This window comes from Phyllostomus discolor, chromosome X (assembly GCF_004126475.2).
Source record: "Phyllostomus discolor isolate MPI-MPIP mPhyDis1 chromosome X, mPhyDis1.pri.v3, whole genome shotgun sequence".
Taxonomy (NCBI): domain Eukaryota; kingdom Metazoa; phylum Chordata; class Mammalia; order Chiroptera; family Phyllostomidae; genus Phyllostomus; species Phyllostomus discolor.
In genome coordinates this window covers 81965607-81990068 of record NC_050198.1, presented here as the reverse complement: position 1 = coordinate 81990068, position 24462 = coordinate 81965607, and the positions used below count along the sequence as shown (strand labels likewise).

The window sequence follows — 24462 nt, the reverse complement described above, 5'->3', positions numbered from 1 at the left end:
TGTAGCTTACCTGGCTCACTGTGGGGGGTAGGGAAGCAGTGGTGGAGCAGGGTCACAGGTTATTAAATATTTTACTACATTTTTTGCTTCAAAATGTTTTTTCCTATTTTCCTCCTCTAAAACTTAGGTATGTCTTATGGTCCGGCACATCTTATGGTCCTAAAAATATGTACACCAATTTTTTTCTGAACTGAAATTTCTCAAATTGATCTCCATCCTACCCTACACCCCATTGTGAGTAGCACTTTTGAATATCCTAATTCCTAAATGTACAGATTTACCAGTTTTTACCCTCATTGATCTGTGTTGATGTTACTGAAAACTGTTTATGTTACCAAAGAACAACATTTGACAACCTAACTGCTCAAATAAAGGGGAAAACTCTACTGGAATTGAGATATCTACTAATATGAGTTGAATCTTTTAATTTTTAACAAATAAAATCATAAACATAAGGCTGTTTGTGTGTTCCCCACAAAACTATGGCTAAGATAATATATTGTAGTAGTTGAAATCTACAGTTCTTGTTCATTTAGCAATCAACTTAAAACTGTAATTCTCCATTAAGGATATTCAACATCCAGTACCAAATGTGAATACAAATACAAAACCTGTTTTTTTCCTAAAAAATCCTATATAATCTGTTTAAGAATTGTAAAAGACCATAGGATTTTAGAACTGGAAATAGCCCTTATGAAATATATGGATTTGTTTGATTTTATAATGAGTGTTTTTTAGCTGGAGGTGGGGTGGGCAATGACAAACAAGTAACCGCAGGATGGAGACAAATGACAAAGTTCCTTAATTAGTCCTTGAACTCCCATAGCCAAAATAAGCTTAGTGAACCACTCAAAGTAATTAAAATGCTTTGAACAGTGCGCTCCCTGAAAAGATTTGTGGTATACAACTTGAAATGACTTACATGGTATCATTTCACAGTCCTAAACAGAGAGAAAGTACCATTCACCAAGCAAATTTTCACTGCCCACCCCAAAAGGACCCATAACCATTTTGAAAAACACAATCTCAGAACTCCCTTTGTCCTTTTTTACCTTGGTTAATATCATCCTCTTCCTTTCTTTTGCTTCTTTTCACCTAGTCTCAAAGCCAGCTCAGTAGCCAGTGATGACTTTCCTGACCACCTCAGTAGCCTGGCTTGATTTATCTTTCCTAGGAATTTTTGGTCAGGCTAGTGGGAAATCACTGAAAGCTTTCATTAAATGAGTCTGAAAAATAAAGTCTGTATTTCAGGCAGCTCCATCATGTCTACACATTGCCTCTACTCTACTTAATGACAAATGACAGAATAGTATGATTTTTAAAAAAGGGATGATGTCTGACATTTTCCAGAGAAAAACACTGACAGAACTTCATGATTAACTGAGTATGGAGATAAAGGAAATCAGTATCTAATTACAAACAATGTCTGCTATGCTTTTTCTCTGTTGATAATTTTGTGATTTACCAATATATATTTTATGGTTAATGGCACCTTTCTCACTATATCAAGCGGTTAAGTGGCATTTGGTGGAACCTCATTATTTCATATGCTATGATCTCATAATTTTAATGAACTTTTGATTAAGTACTATTATCCTTACTGCTGACAAGGTACCTGAGATGTTAATTGTAGAGTGAAGACATTTATTCATCACAGGAGGAAACATATGTGATTATCTCTGACACTTAACACTCTCTAGTCACTTTCCTTCACTTTCCTCTAAATTAAAGCAATCAATGTCCTTCTTTAGATTTCTGCATAAAATTTGTCCAGTTTTATTTTCTTGCTTTAGAAACTACAAAAATATTTAAATGTATCTGTACACACAAAAATGTATCATTCATTATAATTACCAATACAACTTTCCATATAATTTAACCATTGAAATTTATATCTAGAAAACAAACAAAAATATGTCTACCTTTTTACTATAATCTGTAGCCTTTCCTTAACTAAGCATTGGAATAATGTGACCAATATACAAGTCACCTTAATAAAAAGAATGTTTCCCACTATCTTACTGCATCTCTAGCCTCTGAGAATATACTATAAGAAGCTTTATTTCAATATATCAGCAATTCTCAATGTGTTCCATGCCTTAAGATAGGGATTGGCTAACTTTTTCTTTAAAGGGCCACATAGTAAATAAATGTTTTGGGCTTTGTGACAGTCCACAGTCTGTATCACATAGTCGTCTTTTTAAACAACTCTTTAAAAATGTTAAAAAAACTAGTTTTAGCTTGCAGGTTACACACCAACAGGCTATAGGCAGGATTTGGTCCTTGGCTATGGTGTGCTGACTGCTGCTCTGAGGAATCCATTGTATATAATAAATAAACTCCTCTCCAGTGAATCTAGAAAGGTCTTAGTTGCGCCCTCCTTGGGAGAATTGAAGAAACAGTAGCTCAAATCATTTTGTTTTGTGGTTGAGATGAAAACTGGTTGAGAAAGGGTTACATTAAATACACCAAAATACTACTGGAGGAAGGTGATCATTATTATTTCAAAAATACCGGCATTCAAAAATATTCACTACAGAGAAATTAAAATCCAAAATTTCAAGGAAATTTCATTTTGTCCAAAGCATAAACCAAACATTATAGTGTCGCTACCTCTTAGTAGAAAATTATTATACATAGTAGAGAAGTAATTATACATTAATTACCTCAGCATAAAATAAATTACACCTAATTCAAAATTTGCTTAGAACAGGTATATGATCATTTGTATAAATAAACAGTCATGTGTGCCTTATCTTCTATAAATAGTAACCTAGTCTAGACTCCTGAGCAGAATCCTCAAACCTTAGTTTTAGAGCTTAAGGTGTACCGACATAATCTCCACACTACATTTGAGGAGATGCATGCAGGCATTATTTCATCCTGTAGAAGAACAGAATACACTAAATTCTGAATTCTAGTATTTAGAAGAAAACAATTTCGTAACCTACCAGGAAAAAATAATTAAATTCTCAAGGTCTGGGACCACTTGGCCATATTAAATAAGACTATTCTTTTACAATATACAGATCATCTTTTCAGTTAAAGGAGTTTTGAAAAATTGTCCAAAACTAAACTATGCATGATCTTTCATTCAGGATCACACTTACATTAAAACTGCATGACACACTGTTATCGAAAGTATATAAAAGAGTGATTAAATTAAAATGCTTCTAGTTACACAGATAGACTCTCCTAAAGAACCAGGTGCATGGATGGGCAACAGGAGAGAGCTGTCTCTATCCTGGAATGTGGGCAGGGGGCTGTAATACCTGAGGAGAAAACAATGTTTGGTTTTTAAGTGTGAAGATATTTATATCTTTTTTTTAAAGATTTTATTTATTTATTTTTAGGGAGGGAAGGGAGGGAGATGAGAGAGAGAGAGAGAGGGGGGGGGGGGCGGAAACATCAATGTGCGGTTGCTGGGGGTTATGGCCTGCACCTGCAACCCAGGAATGTACCCTGGCTGGGAATCGAACCTGGGACACTTTGGTTCCCAGCCCACACTCAATCCACTGAGCTACGCCAGCCAGGGCTATATATCTTTTAAATTATTGGAAAGTTAAAAGCCAACAATAGAATTAATACAGTATTTAGTATACATAAGTGTTCTTAGAAAAAGCAACTGGACTACATACTACTTAGAACTCTTCTCTCAGCCAAAACATAAATCAAGAGTTCTAAAAATTCATTAAGCAAACTTATTTTAAAGTAAATCTGAGATACTACTCAGCCTCGAAGGCTCCAAAGAACTGTTTTAATCATTTCCTGAGGGAGAATTTTAAGGCCAGAACCTACTGGAAAAGTAACAATAATAAGTCCAGTCATTTGAAAGAACAATTCCTTCTCTTTAAATCTCTCCCCCAAATAAGTCTTAATTAGCCAAATATCAATCCAGTGATAATCTGGCACTTTTCCTTGTTAATGGAAAGTGCTTATTTTGCCTACAAAGAAAAAAAAGGCCACCCAAAATGACTAATTATCTAGAAACATTTTATTTGCCCAGTACACATGCCAACAAAATTGTACATCTTAAACAAAAAAGCAACTGAGATTACCATTCCTATGATCTCAGCTCATTCTTGGTTTTTCACAAGCTTTCTCCCAACCAAATATACACTTTACAGACATTTTCTTGCAATAACAAATTAATTTTGTAAACGTAACTCTTATAACAGAAGTCATAAGAAGAAAGAAATTGCTATTACCTCCCCAATTTCCTTTTCTGTTAGCTTTTTCTCTTCTCTGCAGAAAGTAGAGAAATTTCCCATTCTAAAAAATATAGAGAGAATTCTCAAATCTTTAAAGCAAAAGACCAATTTTCTCCTTCCTTGGAAATACTATCTTTCTCTTCTTCCAGAGTTCAACACCTTTTCCCTCACCTACATTTTATGCTTGCTCATGAGGCAGCACTAATCCTCTAGTATCCTGAAATGCTACCTTCCCTAAGCAGGCTTTATACTGCAGTCTCCAAAATGATGCCTGAACCTCAGCAGATAGAAGATCCATAGCAATAGCAGTAATAGTTTTTTTCATTTGCTCTTACCAGAAATCACACTCCAAAAAGATGACCATGGAGGTGTCACCTATGCTAAAACCTCAAAATTGGTTCATTGTTTAGTCAAATCCCATGTTTTCATTTTATGTATCCTTTGGGAAGCTTGTGACATAGTAAAAGAGATCTTTTAGTGACAGTCACCATTTTTTTCATGAAGAAATTTTTTTTTTTAAAAGCAGCCCTCTGAGTATAAGATTTTGTCACTAAAAAGGAATCTATTCCCCCATTCCCTATCACCTTAGAGTACATAGTATAGTGTACCTATAACAAAATTAGCTTCAACATAAGAGCTTAGACAATAATCATAAGTTTCCTTTAACCAGAAGTCATTTGTATACTACCCATATGCCTCTGATTTTACTAACAGGTAATCTGGATTATATTTATCCAAAGCAGTTCTTTTGATGTGGTGATTCTCTGTAAGGTTATTCTATGGGAGAAATTAGGCAGAGAATTGAGAATCTTGATAATTCTATGCAATGTTTAATTTAATTCTATTCACTAAAATAACTCAAAACTGGTATTGAATTCCATTAAAAGTCATTTCCTATGAATTATACTCTGTATTGAGTAAGACTCATGTGACTCCAATTTCAAGAATACTAACAGTTTAAATATTAAAGGCAGAAAGAAGAATTAGCCACAATAAAATTGTAACATGCATAAAACCCTGATAACCCTATTATGCACAAGGTCTGTCTGGGAAAATTCTAACTATTATTAATATAATGAAAACAGTTTGTGTGACATTGATGTAACCCGACAGCCAAGGAGAGTGGACTGGAATGAGCATGCATGAATAGTGACAACTTCACTGTATTAGTCAGTGGGGGCAGTAGATGCTGTTGAGTGAGCATTTGTACTGTGTGGCAGTTGCATTCAAAATGACTGAGTGAGTACAGCAATGAATCTGCATCAAATTTTGTATTAAGCTTGAACACTCCTCCATGGAAACTATTCAGATGATTCAGAAGCCTGCAACTATGGGCAACTGGTGACTGGCAGCTTTATCAAAACAACACACCCACTCATGCATCACAGCTTCTGCAGAGGTTTTTGGCAAAACATCAAATCACCCAAGTGACTTAGTCCCTCTACAGCCCAGATTTGGCATCCTGTGACTTCTGTTTTTTCCCAAAATTAAAATCACCTTCGAAAGGGAAGAGATTTCAGATCATCAATGAGATTCAGGAAAAAAAAAAAAAAAAAAACAACATGGGGTAGTTGATGGCAACTGGGAGAACTGTGTGAGGTCCAAGGTGCCTACTTTGAAGGACACTGGGGCATCACCGTACTATGTATAATGTTTCTTGTATCTTTTATCTTCTTCAGAAATGTCTCTATTTTTCATATCACATGGCTGGATACCTTCTGGACAGACCTCATAGTTAGACAAAGGTATATAAACATGTATGTATTTTCCTTAGATTAGATTTTTTTAAAAGGTGTAAAGAATTCTATGTATTTTCTTTTCTTTTTTAAATTTAATTTAATTTTAATTCATCTTTTATTGTTCTTAAGTACAGTTGTCTCAATTTTCGTGTCATCACTTTCCGCCACCCACCCCCATCTCCCACCCTCCACCCTACCTTGCTTTGGCTTTGTCCATAGGTCAGGTCCTTTATACATGTTCCTTGACAACCCTTCCCCTTCTTTCCCCCCATTATCCTCCTTCCTTCTGTCCACTGGTTACTGTCAATTTGCCCTTTATTTCAATGTGCCTGGTTCTATTTTGCTTGCTTATTTGTTTTGTTGATTAGGGTCCACTTATAGGTAAGATCATATGGTACTTCTCTTTCACAGAGAATGCAGACTGGTGCAGCCACCATGGAAAACAGTATGGAATTTCCTCAGACAACTAAAATGGGACTGCCTTTTGACCCAGTAATTCCATTGCTGGGATTGTACCCTAAGAACCCTGAAACACCAAACCAAAAGAACCTGTGCACCCCAATGTTCATAGAAGCACAATTTACAATAGTCAAGTCTTGGAAGCAACCTAATTACCCACCAGTAAATGAATGCATCCAAAAACTGTGGTACATTTACATGACAGAATACTATGCAGCAGAAAGAAAGGAGCTCCTCCCCTTTGCGTCAACATGGATAGAACTGTACAGCATTATGCTAAGTGAAAGAATTTTATATATTTTGTATATAATAAAAATATTTAGCAAATCCATGAATATAACTTTTACTGAGTATATAATTTTTATTGAATTCCTGTTATACAAAGGAATTTTATTGAATTCCTTCCACAATGTCATTGTCAAATTGTAATTTTCTGCTTCTTGAATATAGTGATCACCTTCTTATCTTTTAGCAATTTTTATTACTATAATAAACTTTTCTATTTTTAAAGAGAATTATGTCTAAAATTGGTAGAATTGATTACAAACTCTATAGGCAGAGACTCTAGCCAAGATAGAGGTATAGGTAGATACACTGTGCCTCCTTGCACAACTAAAAGAGGGGTGACAAAATATTTAAAAACAAAAAACAACCAGAACTGACAGAAAATCAAACTGTATGGAAGTCTGACAACAAAGGAGTTAAAGAAGAAACATTCATTCAGACTGGTAGGAGAGGCCAAGACAGGCAGCTGGGCAGAGAGGACTTGCTACAAGATGAGAGTTGGAGGACCTAATGAGGCAGTGACTGGAGGACCAGGCGGTCCCACATTGGAATGAAGATAAACTGAGAGGAACAACTGGGGAGCGAGATAGACTGTACAACCCAGATTTCCAGTGTGCAGAAATAAAGCCTTAAAACCTCTGACTGAAAACATCTGTGGGGTTGAGGCAGCAGAAGAAACTCCTAGCCTCACAGGAGAGTTCATTGGAGAGACCCACAGGGTCCTAGAACGTACACACAACCACTCACCCAGGAAATCAATACCAGAGGGGCCCAATTTGCTTGTGGGTAGCAGGGGAAGTGACTGAAAGCCTGCAGAGAGCCAAGCAAGCAGCATTGTTCCCTCTCGGATCCCTCCCCCACATACAGTGCCACAACACAGTGACCTGGGTTGCCCTGCACTGGTGAACACCTAAGGCTCCACCCCTTAGTACTAACAGGCGCACCAAGACAAAAACTATGGCCCAAATGAAAGAACAAATCAAAGCTCCAGAAGAAATACAACTAAGCAATGAAGAGATAGACAGCCTATCAGATGCATAGTTCAAAACATTGGCAATCAGGATGCTCACAGAAATGGTTGAGTATGGTCACAAAATAGAGGAAAAAGTGAAGGCTATGCAAAGTGAAATACAGGAAAATGTACCGGGAAGCAATAGTGATGGGAAGGAAACTGGGACTCGAATCAATGGTTTGGGCCAGAAGGAAGAAATAAACATTCAAGCAGGACAGAATGAAGAAACAAGAATTCAGAAAAATGTGGAGAGGCTTAGGAGCCTCTAGGACAACTTTAAGCCTTCCTATATCCACATCACAGTGATGTCAGTAAGAGAAGAGGAAGAGCAAGAAATTGAAAGCTTATTTGAAAAAATAATGAAAGAGAACTTTCCCAATCTGGAAAAGGAAATAGACTTGCAGGAAGTCCAGGAAGCTCAGAGAATCCCAAACAAGTTAGACCCAAGGAAGCACACTCCAAGACACATCATCATTACATGCACCCAAGATTAAAGATAAGGAGAGAATCTTCAAACCAGCAAGAGAAAAGGAGACAGTTATCTGCAAAGGAGTTCCCATAGAACTATCAGCTGATTTCTCAAAAGAAATCTTACAGGCAAGAAGGGGCTGCAAAAAATTCGAAGTCATGAAAGGTAAGGATCTACATCCAAGATTGCTCTATCCAGCAAAGCTATTATCTAGCATGGAAGGGCAGATAAAATGCTTCCCAGATAAGGTCAAGTGAAAGGAGTTAATCATCACCAAGCCCTTATTATATGAAATGTTAAAGGGACTTACCTAAGGAAAAGAAGATAAAAAATATGAACAGTAAGATGACAACAAACTCACAACTATCAACAACTGAACCTTAAAAGAAAAACTGAGCAAACAAGTAGAACAGGAACAGAAATGGAGATCACATGGAGGGTTGTCAGTGGGGAAAGGTAGGGGGGAATGGGGGAAAGGGTATAGGGAATAAGTAGCATAAATGGTAGGTAGAAAATAGATAGGGGAGTTTAAGAATAGTAATGGAAATGTAGAAGCCAAAGAACATATGTATATGACCCATGGACATGAACTAAGAGGGGTGGAATGCAAGTGGGAGGGTGTGTTCAGGGTGGAAAGGAATAAGGAGGGGGGAGATGTGGGACAACTGTAATAGCATAATCAATAAAATATATTCTAAGAAAATAAATAATTCTATAGGCAAATGTTGAAACTTATTTTCCTGAACAGATTGAAAGTGTTTTCAAACATAAAATATACTTCATGCACAATATACAGTTGATCCTTAAACAACAATGGATTTGAACTGCATAGGTCCATTTACATGCAGATTTTTTAAACTAAATATACACTCAGCCCTCTGTATCCATGGAATCAAACAAGGGCTGATGCAAAACAGTATTTTCCATCCACAGTTGTGAATCTTCAGATATGGATGGCTGACTGTACGTATTCTGTATGCATTGTTCTATATCATTTTTTAAAATTTTTTAAAAAATATTTTTATTTATTTTTAAACAGAGGGAGAGGAAGGAAAAAAAAGAGGGAGAGAAACATCAGTGTGTGGTTGCCTCTCGAATTCTCCCTACTGGGGACCTGACCTGGTCCGCAGCCCAGGCATGTGCCCTGATTGGAAATCAAACCAGCTACCCTTTGATTCTCAGGCATGGGCTCAACCCACTGAGCCACACCAGCCAGGGCTGTTCTACAACATTTTATATATACAACTTTAGCATCAGAGGATTTAGGCATCTGAAATTACCCACAAATGCCAAGGGATGCTTGATTTTTTTTTCAGAAGTCAACAGTTATACTCTTATTTTTGATTGCACAGGATTATGTGCTCCTAACACCCATGTTGTTCAAGGGTCAACTGTATATTTTGTGTGCATATATATACACACTCCCTCAATTTTCTCCAACAAAAATCTTAATCTACCACCCAGAATTATGGAAAATAGGTCACAAGAGTCATTAAGTCTCCTGGAAAACAGACAGCTATTACATAAGAGATATGAGGTATAAGGTTACCATATTGGAAGTCTTACACCCAAATTGTATTCCCTAATGGGATAGCAAGTCTTCTCGGGACTGAAGGAATTTATTTTAATGATAATTAAACATCTATTAAAATTTAGAGGTGTATTTCTGAATATGCTTTTGAGCTTCCTCATTGGTAGCAAATCTTTGATTCTGAGGGATAATTTTGTTTTTATTGCTTATGTGTTCGTTTTAGAAACTGAAAAGTTATTTAGGTCCAAGGCTGGTAAATGAGATGGGTAATCAAGTTTGTTCACATTGTCTGGTGTTGGAAAACTCAAGTAGGCCCTATTTGCTTCTATTATTTTCAATTCTAATCCTTTATTAGAACTAAACTCTGAGCTCTCCTATATGGTACCTGTTATCAAATGGTAATTTATTAATCTGGCAGGTACAGAGAATAATTTAGGGAACAGAAGCTGGAATCAGAGGAACCACTTAGGGAGTGGCCTGATATTTTCTTAATAATTCAGAAGTAATTTCCACCCCACTCCAGGAATTTATATATGTAAACACAAGTTGGCTTCCAAAGTCATGACTGTGAATGGGTATTTTTGATGTAACAGCAGCCTAGGGTTATTAAGTCCAAGACTTTTTGAGGATGGGGTAAGGGTGAGGAATAGGGGTTCTAAACAATAAAAAATGGAGAGATGTATCAAAATTGGTAAAAAAAAGTCTTAAAAATGTCTATCTTTGGGGGGAATAGTGCCACTTACTAGAATTTAGGACACTGGCATTTTATTTTACTTTAGTCAAACTGCATTTTCACAACTATAAGCACAAACAGATTTCAAGTCCTTAATAATTTGCAGATGGCATTTGTTGAGCTTTCAAAGCTACCTGGATCAAAGAAAATAGATGGAATACCCATCACTGAGATACTGGAAACTGTAGAATTAAACACGAAGTTGAGTTTGGCCTCTTGAAATGATAGTTGGAAACCATGTTATTTTAATTTCTCAAAATTTCATCTTTCTATTTCCATGCAAGACCTCCAATCTCGGTCTTCACTCCTGGACAAACCTGTAATTAATTACTTCTGCTTGGATGTGTGGCCAGCACTTAAAATTCAAAATTTCTAAAAATGAACCCATTTTCTCAAACTCAGCCATATCTTTGGATTTTTACTCTCCCATCATATTTCTCCCCTTTCCATATCCAACCAGTCACCAAGTTCTGTTAGTATTCCTTGAGTTGTGCTCACAGCAGTCCTCAGACCAGCAGAGCAGCTGGAAACTCATTAGATATGCAAATTCACAGACCCCACTGCATACCTCCTGAATCAGAAATTCTGGAGATGGGGCCTGGCAGTCTTTGTTTTCACAAACCCTCCAGCCAGTTCTGGTGTATGCTTAAGTTTGACCATTACTGCCCTAGATCAAATCCTTATTAACTAAAGTCTGGGGTATTACAATATTCACATACCATATTTAGCCTTCCATTTCTCCAACCTAGCCTGTTGGGTGGAAAGCCTAATGCAGTCTCCCAAAAACAAACAAACAAACAAATTTAAAAAACCACTGCTCTCATCAGTTTACTTTCTTGTTGAAAAACTCCCTGTTGTAGACAAGGTTAAAAAGAACTGTTTCAGCCTGGCGTTAAAAGCCCCTTATAATTTGATCCTAACATTTCATGGCAATAAACACCTATCTCAAACCTCTGTTAGAGAGAAAACTTTGAATGTGCCCCTTTGTCCTTTTCTCTTGCCTGACTCCCACTTTCCTTTAAGGGTTTTTGAAGGCTTCCCTGCCTAGAAAAAAATGTAGTGCAGTGGCAAAAGCATAGCTGAAAGGTACTCCATAAATGAGAGTTCCCATCCTTAATCCAGTCTTCCTTGGAATGCTTCTAAGGCAGTGTCTATCCTATTTGGAATTCATCACTATTGCTCTGACTTTTTAGATTTCTAAGTATATTGGTATCTAGTTCCCCAATTATAGTATCAGCTTCTTGAGGTCAAGGACTTTTATACTTTTTGTGTCTCAGAGTCAGGCATCAAGCACCATGTCCTACACAAAGTAGGCCATCTGAATTTTGCTGAAACTATTTTTCTAGCTTAAATAATCACACCCTGTTATTTCATGAAAACTAAGCATGTTAAAAACATTAAACCTGAATCACCAGTGTCCAACCTGAGAAAATCAATATATTACCACTTACTGACAGGCAGGTAGATAGACTCAAAGCTAAATCGAAATAAAGAATTTGAACTAAAACTAGAGAAGCAAACAGGACCTTAATTAATGAGTTTGCTAACTGTCCTTCCCATGGGGTCAGCAGCACTTAAAAATACATTTAAAATATGCTTCTTTCCCTGAGGCTGCCAGACCCACTGACTATAGCCTCCTTAACCACAAGAGGTCAAAGTTCTATTTTCTATCACCATACTTAGTAGCATGTGTGCATGCTTTGCAAAGTGGTTTCTGTAGTGCTTCTGCTTAAACTTAAGGCAGGCAGCAGGAAATTGAGACCAGGGAGTTGAAAAACTTTCCCAGCTCTAGAGTGGGTAGTCATAATGATGAGGCAGAGGCTTTGGGGATAAATTATGACTATGGATTCTATTGGTTCAGCTTCTCAAAAAAATTTTGCAGTAATATTATAACTTATGCCCCACCTGATTATCTATGTTGCCTATCTCTTCCTCATCACCCACCACTGTATTACTTATACTATACTACATCAATGAATTAAGTCCTAGTTTAATATAATATACTATAAAGTAGTATGTCCAAAGCTGATGGGTTAATGGAAAGCTGTGGGAGGATGGCAAAAAGTCACTAATAGAGCAACTCAGAAATGTATTTTCAATAAAAAATGGACATGTCTACATGTTCTTGAAGTATTTCTTCCACCTGCCTAAAATTCACTCCTAGGATTGTGTTACTAGCCACTGTTGAAATATGGTACAGTAACTCAGTGGTGTGCTTAGAAATTTCCTAACACATCTAATGTGGTACGGATTTCAAATCCAGGAAAACTTCATTAAGTTCATACTGGTAAGCTGTTTTTATAATTCAAACTAACTGTTATTCTTCAGCAACAAACTACTGTTCTATAATAAACAAATTGAAAAATCCAATGATGATGGATTTGAATCATGTTTTTTTCAGTCCTTTGCATTTTAAATTAATAGGGTTTACAGATTTCTTCCCACACTTTTTTTTTTTAATAGGCAAATGGGGCTTGGGAAAAATATCACTAAGAACACATAACCTTTGTACAATATTCACAAAGTAAGGTTGAAAGTTTTTTTTTCTATGAATATATTTATGAGAAAAGCACAATACATAATGCCATGGATTTCCTCCACAACACACTTTTTAAAAATCCTCACCTGATGACATTTTTTCACTGCTTTCAGAGAGAGGATGTGGAGTGGGGGTGGGGGGAGGAGAGAGAATGAGAGAATGAGAGAGAGGGAGAGAGGGCCAGAGGGCTGGAGGGAGAGACAGACAGATGTGAAAGTCAAAAATTGAAAGAAACATGGATTGGTTGCCTTCTTGTACACACTCCAACCCAGGATCAAATCTGCAACCTGGGTATGTGCCCCAACCTGGAACAGAACCCACAGCCCTTCAGTCTAGGGAATGACTTCCAACCAACTGAGCCACACTGGCCAGGGCAACAACACATTTTTGAAGTTACTTGACCAAAAAGGAAGAAAGTGGATACATAAAAATATAATTAGAATATTTTCAACTCTTTCACCTAAGCTGTCTACAATTTTGTATATTCTAGTCCACAAGAAGTATAAACCAAAATTCTGTTCTAATTTTTCGAGAATATCCAGAGCTATGCTTTACCAATTGGCTAATCTGGTATTTTAGGGCATGGGTTATCATAATTCATGATCATATAACAAGTGAAGGAAACCAAAGGACAGTGGGATGCTGTCAGGAAAATGCTGCAACAAGTCCAGAAAAGGCTGAGAGAGAGGATAGCTCTATCTCCAGTGAGACAAATTCTGGTGAGAAGTGGTAGGGAGAAATAGGCAGGAATAGAGGAAAGATAGGATCTGCTTTACACTAGGTTTTCTGGTTTCTTTGAATGTGCAAGTCAGGTAATCTACCTCAATTGCATGAGATTTTGGGAAAGGGCAACAAAGAGGATGATGGGTAGAGTTTACCAGCAATTGTGCTGTTTTGTGTTCAAATCCAGATTTTAAGGCATTTTCCTCTTGGATAACTCTTCCTATTTCATTAGATTGTTGAGACAAATTAGTTGGTATCTTTTTAAAATGTTTGATTTCTATAAGCATCAATTCACAGATGTTGTCCTTATCATATAACTAAAATGGCAGGTGACCAAATGAGAGATGTACTTAAGATGAAGTCAAAATATTAGTTGTGCATATTTTATTGATTTTTGCTCTTTTAAAAATGAGTTAACTTGTGGCATTCCTCCAGAGACATTGTTTTAAACATCCCTGTGGTGGAAATTCTTTGGGATTTACTAATGAAAAATGAAAAGTAGTTTGTTGCAACACAATGCTGGTGTTAATTTTTGTTCTCCTAACTTAATTTTCTAGCAAAAAATAAAATGAGTAAAACCACCACTCTTTCAAAAGACATAACTCAGTCACAAACTATCATCAGGCTGCCCTAAATTTTACTTAGGTTTATTTTTTAAGGTATTCCATGCAAAATATGAACATCATGAGAGAGGTCATACTGTAAGACATTAATCAAAAGCACCTTACTATGAATGTAAATTTATCATACTCCTTCTAATAGAAATTGGCCCTAGTTACTAGGAAAGCAACAAGGCTCCTTGTTCTCTCAAATGGCTTAGAAAGCAAGGGGATGAGAGCTTCAGTGTGTGAACCGCTGATTAATTAGTATATTTTCTTATACATAATGCAAATAATATATTAAATTCACTTTAGTGAGTACAAAAAGTCTGTATTGTGTACATATAAATTAGCCTTTATGAGCTACAAGAATTTAAGCATCACACAATATATTTAAAGAAACAGAATGGAAAAATGTTTAAAAAGTCTAACTTATACTACACTTAGCCAACATGTTTACATATAATTCATACCTAATGGTATGAAGAAAGGTAAAATATGTGGTCCTTGCCTTCAAGAAATTTACAACCCAGTTTGGAAGACAAGTATAACATATATAGTTAGAGAAATTCTAAAACAACATATAAATCAAGGACTGGGCTGTTGGCTACTGTCAATAGATCCATAGATGCTTGGAAGCTGGAGAGGTCTCTGTAGCCTGAAACATTCAGAGAAAGTTAATGGAGAAAGATGGAGCCTGAAAATCAGGTAGGATTTGGTTAGTCAGTGACTACTGAATTGTAACTGGCATGGTGTAACAAAAAGGATTTCTTGTTTAAAAGTAGTGATAATTAAAGTTTAAATTTGTAGAGAGGAGCCAGATAACAGAAAGTCTGGAAAGCTGAGCAGAGGATTTGGGGTCTGGTGGTGGTAGTAGTATGTATAAGTGTAGATGGTGACTGGATTTCAATAGAAAAATGTGGGTTATCATGCAGAAGAGATGAGATAATCACAGTGTTTTCACGTGATTAGCTTAGCATTGTTTTTTCAGGATGAACCGTTCACATTAATAACACCTTTTACAAAGGAGCTCAAAATACATTCCACAGGTGATCATTAATTAATCTCATAACATCTCATTGAGGCAAAGGAAATGCAGCTTTTATTATTCTCATTTTGTAGATGAATGTTCAAGGTCATGAAATAAAGGAAAGGCAGAATAAAAAAAGAGTATCATGGTGTTCAATGTTTCTTAAGTATTTGCTAAATTATATTCTCTAATTTTCTATGATACAAGCAAGGGAGGTACATGATGGAACTTTTTTGTCAAATGTCATTTCTAGACTCTCATTACTGTTCAAGGCACATGTCTTACCAGACCCAATTACTCTTAACTCTTCATATGGCCCCTAGCTCCCTAACCCCATACCTGCCAACCAACTCCAACTCTCCCAGATAACAGTAGTCTTGGATCATTCTGTTCCAGTTAGTCTTCCACCATCATCATTAGCATATTCAACATCTCTGTATCAAACACTCCCCAACAAGGACAATGGCTTGGGTTTTGTTAAATTTTATTTTATTGATTATGCTATTACAGTTGTCCCAATTCTCCCCTTTCCCCCCCTATACCCAGCACACCCCACTCCCTCAGGCAATCCCCCCACTATTGTTCATGTCTGTGAGTCATGTGTATAAGTTCTTTGGCCGCTCTGTTTCCTATACTATGCTTTACATTCCCATGGCTATTCTGTAACTACCTATTTGTACTTCTTAATTCCCTTACCTCTTCAGCCATTCCCCTATACATCCCTCCCATCTGGCAAACATCAAAGTGCTCTCTGTAACCATGATTCTGTCTCTCTTCTTCTGGTTTGCTTGGTTTGTTTTTTTAGATTCAATTGATAGATATGTATTTTTTGCCATTTTATTGTTCATAGTGTTGATCCTCTTCTTTTTCTTTAACATTTCATATAATAATGGTTTGGTGATGATGAAGATGATGAACTCCTTTAGTTTTTTTCTTGTCTGGGAAGCTCTTTATCTGCCCTTCAATTCTAAACGATAGCTTTGTTGGGTAGAGCAATCTTGGCTATATGTCCCTGCTTTTAATGACTTTGAGTATTTCTTGCCAATCCCTTCTAGCCTGAAAAGTCTCTTTTGACAAATCAGCTGACAATCTTATGGGAACTCCCCTGTAGGAAACTAATTGCTTTTCTCTTGCTGCTTTTAAGATTCTCTCTTTATCTTTAGCCTTTGGCATTTTAATTTGGATGTGTCTTGTAGGGGGCCTCTTTGCATCCATCTTGTTTTGGACTCTCGGTGTTTACTGGACTTGCATGTCTATTTCCTTCATCAAATTAGGGAACTTTTATTTCATTATTTTTTCAAACAAAATTCCAATTTCTTGATCTTTCTCTTCTTCTTCTGGTACCCATATGATGCAAATGTTGGACCACTTGAAGTTGTCCCAGAGGCTGTTTACACTATTCTCATTATTTTTTAAATTTTTTCTTCTTCTTTTTCTGATTGATTGAGTTTTGCTTCCTTATGTTCCAAGTCATTGATTTGATTCTTGGTTTCATTCATTCTACTGTTGTTTTCTTGTAAGTTGTTCTTTATTTCAATTACTTGTATCCTTTGTTTCTGACTGGATCTTTTTTTATGCTGTTGAGGTCCACCTTAAGTTTCTTGAGCATCCTTATAACCAGTGTTTTGAACTCTACACCCGAGAGCTTGCTTATCTCCATTTTGTTTAGTTCTTTTTCCTGGGGTTTTGATCTGTTCTTTCATTTGGGCCATGTTTCTTTGTCTCCTCATTTTGGTAGCCTCCCTTTGTTTGTTTCAATGTATTGGGCAGAACTTCTTTGACTGTGTCTTGATAGCATGGCCTAATGTGGTAGGTGTTCTGTAGGGTAGAGTGGCATAGCCTCCCCTATCACCCAAAGGTTGGTACTCGGAGTGTGCCCTTCACATCATCTTATTGCACCTTCCTCTTGTAGTTGAGCCTTGGTTGCTGTTGGCAGGTCAATGGGAAGGGTTTACCCAGGCCAATCAGCTGCATGGATTGGCTATGACTACTATCAACCTCTGCCCTCCGTGGATGATCAGCTGTGCAGGGAAAGGGTGGTGGTGCTCTGATTTGGTCCCTAGCTGCTCACTGGGTATGCAGGACCTGGGGTTTCCCCAGGTAGTGCAGGCCAAGTTCAGCCCCTACCTGTTTTTCCCAGGGCCATGCTGTCTGAGCTATAAAGCAATGTGAGATGGCTGCTATTTGTGCTGGACTTGGAGATTACTAGAGGAAGCCAAGTGGTGAATCTAGGCTGGTTGCTGCTAGTGCCATGCCTGGGGCCATTTAGCAATAAGTATGGGGGCTGGGGGCTCACTGAGGCTGGTGTTGCTTGTTTGAAAGGATTTAGAAAGTTGTGAAGCATGAGCCACATCCAGCCATTTATATGGAAAAGTTACTGTTAACAGCTTCAAGATTGGTGGGGCAGAGTTTCAGAGAATTTCCAGGGTGGGGCAAACAGTGTTAGCCAGATTAATGGGGTCTCACATATGGTACCTGCCTGCTGGCTCTGTGGCTCTGTGCAGGGAGAGTTCAGAAGAGGAACAATGGCCTCTGCCCACCTTTCTGTCTGGGAAAAGGCTATCCCCCAGCTCTTGCCTTGATGCCAGACACTCCCATTCCTCTCCATATGCCACTGGGGTGTTTGAAGCTGTCCCTCTCCCACCTGCTGGAGCTCAGAGGGAATAAGTCTGAGTAAGTCTGGGTGTGTGTTTTTTTAACAGGAATTGCTTGGGACTCCAGAAGTTTCTTCCACCAAGTCAAACCCTGATGGTTTTTGCAGCCAGAAGTTATGGAGACTTATATTCCTGGCACCAGAATCCTGGGCTGGGGGGCTTGGTGTGGGGCTACAGCCATACCACCCTGAACCTGTCCGATCTCATCTGGTTTGGGTTTATCAATGCAAGGTAATGCTTTCCACTTCCAGCTCAAATTGCAAATCTGATTATTCCCTTCAGAAGATGTGGGGGAGGTAAGAACTCTACATACTAGATTTTGGCACCAAACTGATTTCCTTTTCTCTGATTTAGGTTTCATGATGAAAATTAAAAAGTTAAAGAATTCCCTCCAGTTTACTCCCTCTGCATCATAATGCAGTTTTTCTTCCTCTCATGCACCTTAAAATCATTGGTCCTTTCCTTACAAGCTAATCTTCTGCCTATGTTTTCTATCTCATGAGGGCCCTCAATTCCACATATTATCTCTGGCATTATGACCCTCTCCCTCCTTAGTGGCTCACATCCTTCAATTTCAAGAAAAGAGACTGGATATAGTAAATGCTCAGTAAATGTCTGATAAAGGAGTAACCACCAGACCTACATTTTCAAGTATTTGCTGGACTTTTTTATAAAAAAAAAACAGCTTCATTTAAGAATATTGATATACAAAAAAGTACATATTTAATGTACACAATTTGATGAGTTTGGACATATGCATACACCTGTGAAACCATCACCACAATCAAGGTAATAGATACATTGTCCTACATTTTTACTTTGTCATCCCATTGTTACCTCAAACCTCACAGAAATTTTAAAAAAGTAAACCTATTTATTTATACTCAACTATTTACTCTTTAATGATTTAAAACATGTTTTTTCTTTGAAGTTTTCAGTTATAAATCATACTTAAGTTTAAGATATTTCCCCTTAAACAGAAATCATTAACTTCCTCCTAGATATGGCTCTTTTCCCTGACTTTCCAAGTATTTAAGATGTTTCCATAATTCTCCCAGTTCCCCATATTCAACACCACAAAGGCTTACATTCCTTCTTCTGTAACTAACTAATTATTAAGTCTGGTAATCATATATTTCTTCTTCACAGTATTAGGCATATGAAAGGCAATTAATGCAAGATCAATTGCACCTGGACAGATGACTATCCCACTGTAATAGCCTCAGTAGATCAAACTGCCTCAAGTCTCTCAGTCCTCCAGATTATCCAGTTATCCAGCCTTGAGATTTCTTTTCCTATATATAACTTTGTTCATTGAGTCTCCCTTACTCAGAAATGTATAATGGCTAGTCCAAAGGCCAAAATCCTACCTTAGCATTCAAGAACCACCATAATCTGGACCTAATAAAAGTTTCCCATCTTACCTCCTATTATTTCTCTAAAGGAATTCTTCATCATAGTCTCAGTGATTTTATCCCACTCTCAAAGACTGTGTGAACAAGTACACTTGGCAGTGTGCCCTTCCCTGTCTACATGCCTTTGCTCAGGTTACTTCCCTGCTTGGAAATGCCTTCCCCAGTATAGATCCCAACAATCCTTTGGGGTCAGTTTACCTTTTGTAAACCTTCAACTCTTCCAGTCAGCAACTTTTATTATAGAGTAAGTATCACGGATTTTGCATTATTTGATATTTCATGTGCTAGATTTAACACCACAACATTTTAAGATTTTTAGGGGCAGAGATCATGTAATATACTCCTGTATCCTTCCCAGAAGCCAGTAACTAATTTCACCAATGCAAGGCAATGTTTTCTCCCTTTTAGATAAAAGTCTTCAATAAGTGTTCATTAATCCCTAAACTTCATTTCCATCTCATACCTCAAATATCAACGATTTAAAAAATTGTACCAACTTGGTCATATTTAAAGATACATGAATACTAATTTCTAAATTCTTTAGAAGGAACTTAAAAATTTCTTTCACAAGAGGCATAACATAAAAAACACTTAGTATTCCAATTCAACATTCAACTTTATTCTCCTACCTACATGTTATGAAAGATTTAACAACCAGTTTAGAATACTTCATAAATACTAATGTAGGTTCTAAAGGGGAAATATTTGAAACTTAAGTATGTTTTATAACTAAAAAACTTCAAAGGAAAAAAATGTTTTAAATCAATAAAGAGTAAATATTTCAATGAAAAGAAACAGGTTTATTGATTCATTTTTTAAAAGTTGTACTTTTAAAATAAGTTTCCTTTAAATATTTTTCAAGAGTTTAGCTCCTGGTGTGGAAAATTCCTTTAGTCATATACTAAAAAAGTAAGCACAAATTAAACACAAAAAAATCATATCCCCCAAATTTTGTGTAATTTGGCAAAAGTATTCATTACCATAATATTAAGAAATATCAACAATGAGTTTAAATAACTAATTCGTAAGGAAGAGTTTGAACTGGACCAAATCCTGGGTTTTCTTTCATCACTCCAAGTTACTTTTCTATTTTAAACTAGCGGCAACAGAAATTTCTTTGTTTGAAAGTCAGGAATGTTGTAAGTCTTAAGTGATAGAACAGGTAGCTCAGCTTCTACTTCATGTCTCTCCTGGGGTGAGGGGATGGGGGAGGAGAAATACACTGTGGATAAAGCAATTTTGTTTTTATTTCTGGAAAAATAATTTTTTCCATCAATCTTCATAATTCTCTAAAATAAACTGTTAAAAACTTATAGGCCTGCAACTGCTTCACTTTGATTTGTGGAAACAGTTACTATACATTAATTTCAAGAACACATGGCTAAATCAAGTTTTCTTACTAGTCTAAAGGTTTAAAAGTTACTTCTAACTCTTTAACAAAACTCTAGGGGAATTTCACAAGCACATGATATAATTCTGCATCTCATCTGCAATATTTTTTAGCAAAAGAATAGTAAAAGAAATCTAGGCTCAAGAGTTACACTACAGGCCTTCAAATTTATTTTTAGGGTACTGTACAATTTTAACTGTGGAAAATGTTTGTGTTGCACCAAATGCTAAGGACCACATCTACAAAGAGAACTGAATTAGGAAGTTAAGAATTTACCATTTTCATTAAGACGGAGAAAGTGACAAATACATATTCCTCTTTTCTTTGCTAATATTGAGATGTTGCCCTCTACAAATTAGGTTGAACTTTGTTCAACTTAATCGCAACTTTGGGAAGGCATAAGGTGAAGGGCAGAATTTGTCATTTAAAATACTTGATTCGCATTCTAAACCACCTTAATTAACATTTAGAAATTGAAGACACAGGGAACTCAGATAATTCAACAAAGCTGAAAGCAGTAAAAAATACTGAACAGCAAGCAGTTCCTAAACCATATAAATCAAGTAAAGACAAATCAAATAAGAGCCAGAAACCATATAAATCAAATAAAGTCAAGACAAATGAAATAAAGACCAGAAACTATTTTCTCCTTAGCACACAGAGTTTTCCAGCACACAGTTTTCCATAATCACAAACTTGGTGAAGGGGAGGCACTCTGCTGACTAATGCAAGCAGGCTGCCTTACACACAATGGAGAGAAAAGCTTGGAAACCCTCGGAGACAAACTTTACCAAACTTTGTAAGGATCTACTCTCCACATAATGGTAAGGAAGGTACAATGAGAAATTTTTCAGACTTTCTTCCACATCAGACACAGCAGAACTGTAGTTATTATTGCAAACTACTAATTTCCTTAATACAATCAAAGGCAGAACTGAATGAATGGGGTGTGGGGCAGGGTAGATGGGGGAAAGAGGGAGGGGGTGGCCTGAAAAGAAAAAAGTTTGGGGCATTTTGTAAAGCTTGAATGGATTAACCTTTTTAAAAGCCCTACTATTTCTCACTTCCCTTTTTCTTCCTCTTGTTTTAGTTAAATACACACGGACTTCCTGGGACTCAACACAGACTTGCCCTACATCCAGCTAAAAGGCCTGGTGCTTAGGATACACTGGAGTCCTTAGGTAAGATAAATGTTTAACACAAATATTCCTTTTGGGGAAATTATCTTAAAAATCACTTTTTTGTCACCTTGTATAAAGTGACTGATTGCTTAAGAAATAAATGAATTCCATGCATCAATTAGTAGTAAATCGAGGCCCCAATCCACAGCTCTTTGTTATTAGAAATATAAATTATTTACTAATCTAAATATTTTTGAACTTGAAAAAAGTTTCCTCTCACATTTTTATAAGATAGTGAGGGACTGAGTCTTTAGTGTTTCTAGTCTCTGAGTTATTCATAAATAGGTTGTTTTCGCTGTGTAACAAAGGAAAAAAGTAAAATGTGAATGTTTAAAAGTTAGTAGACTTGGATAACATTTAGTATATAGCTTGAAATACACCGATTTAAAACCATAACAGCATAAAAAGTATGGACATAGCTCATTTCTTTTTTAATAAAACGAAAATAAAACGGGGGGGGTGGGGGCTCGGTAGATCTCCAGTAAGAAGTTGCTTCCTTTAACCACATGCAACAGTCATCTTGTAAGAAAGGCAGGGGAGGGGGCTGCACAGCCATCTTCTAGGTGACCCTGAGATGGGACTCTGCATTTCTCACACCGAAATAAGGACTGGGCCAGGTGGGGGAGCGAGATACAACTTCGCCATTAAGAAGCGGCACCAAAAAGGGAAACGAAGTCACCTTACTCTCCCTCCACTCTACGCACACAGGAAGAGCCCAATTCAATGCCGCCGCCACCAACACCCCTTGTCTTGCTCAGCCCCAACTTGTGTATGCATGGAGGGGTGGGGGAAGCACAATTTGCGTTTTACCCCACAAATTCGGAGACACCTCCATCTCTCCCAAGTTAAGTCCTCTTACCTCCACTTCCCAAGAGTACCACACGCTGGCAGGCGCAGGTGTCTCGCTCTGGCCTATTTTTTTTTTCATAACCGCTCCCCCACCCACCCCCATCCCCACATCAAAGTGCGCCCCAGTCCTTCTCAACCTTCCCGGGGCAGTGCACCACCTAGCCTGAACACCAGGAAACAATTAAGAGCCCAATTTCCATGTCACCTGGACAGGGCGCCGGGCCCTGCCTTCAGGGGAGCCCAGGGGCCGCTTCTGGACCCGGGTGCCCAGAGCGGAGCGCGCTACGACTCCCGGGCGGTCACGTGGGCTGCGAGGCGGCCTGGGCTTCCTCACCTGCATCCCGGGCACTTGGACAGCCACCGGTGACTGGGCCATGAATGCGACTGCTGCTTCGCACTGCTTCTGCGGTGCTGGCGCCTTGCGCTGGGGCTAGCTCCTCCTCCGTGGGTAGCTCCGCGGCCCTCCCAGGCTTTTCAACCCAGGCCTGGAAGGACACACAGAAGTGGGGTTACTAGACTAGTGGTGGTAGCCACGGGCTAGGAGGTAGGCATTTCGTGGCAGGACTCCCTGGGACTCAGTCTACCTTTATGGCGCCTGCCGGCCGCTGTAGCTGCTGCCTCCCCTGCTGCTCCTACTCCTTAATGCGGGGCGCTGTGTGTGGCGGTAGCTGGGACCTGGGCTCGAGTGATGCCGCTCGTCTGCGCCTCGCCGCTTTAGGAAGAGGAGGTGGAGGCGCCCCAGCAACCCGCCCTTTTGGCTGGCCGGGGAGGTGGCTGGGGGCGGTTCCTCTGTTGGCCCCGCCCCTGTCGGGCAGCCGGGTGTCGTCTAGAGAGCTGAGGCTCCAAGTGAAGGGGTTTGCCTGGGATTGCTGGAGCCTGAGAAGGTGGAGACTCTGCAGGCACGCGGAGAGGATAGCCCAGAGACTGTGAGACCTGGAACGAGGCTCGGCCTGGAGAGAGAATGGAAGAGTTTGGGTGAATCTGGGAGTATGAGGGCGTCCCAGACGCGGCCACGTTGTAGGCAGGCGTGCAAGACTGGGGCACATGTAGTCTCAGAGACCCCTTGAGTTGAAATTTGGGGTGTGTTGGAAATTCTTCTTGTCACCCTGTTCTGGTCAAGGGTAGGGGCACAGAGATTCGCCGAGTTGGTGGATTCCCGCAGTCGGGTCTCCCCAGGCTGGGGCCACCACAGTTTGGAGCAGATCTATATAGCCACTTTTCTGCTTTCTGGATTCTCCGCACCCAGACATGCTTCAGGTAACTTAAATCCGAGGCTACCCCTAACTCTTGTGCTATCATTTGGGGGGGGGGAAGCCAGTTTGGGTCTTCTCTTAATCAGAAGTTCTGTACATGTAAGAGTTAGGGAAGTTGAAAAATAGATGGTGCATCTGCAAAACATTTAACGAGGATAATAGAGGTATGGGAAATGAGATTGGATCTCTAGAAGTAAGTGTGATGGAACTCAGCATACAAAGCAGTGGTTTCAGCAACACTTTGCCTCCACCCCATGTTTAAGTTCCACTCTAGGAGGGAGTAAAGCTCTTTTGAGAGTAGGCTAATAGTAACAGTAACAGTGATAATAGCAATTATAGGAATCTCAGTATGAAGGGACCTCTGGGAATGACAAGGTGTTACTGATATTT

The 24462-nt window shown here is 38.3% G+C and overlaps 1 protein-coding gene across 2 annotated transcripts in view; it reads right to left on the bottom strand.

Moving 5' to 3' along the window:
* STK26 (serine/threonine kinase 26) overlaps positions 1-23554 on the bottom strand; it is a 75500-nt gene extending 51946 nt beyond the window's left edge. Inside the window, exons 1-2 of one of the 2 annotated variants that reach the window (XM_028522587.2) lie at positions 23404-23554; positions 23154-23304 (exon numbers count right to left, since the gene is read on the bottom strand). In XM_028522587.2, the coding sequence (XP_028378388.1) occupies positions 23154-23195 (42 nt within the window). In that variant the 5' untranslated portion in view covers positions 23196-23304; positions 23404-23554. Of the gene's footprint in view, positions 1-23153; positions 23332-23403 lie in introns of both variants that reach the window. The other variant, XM_036016970.1, reaches the window with a different exon arrangement.
* Positions 23555-24462: the final 908 nt, after the last annotated feature.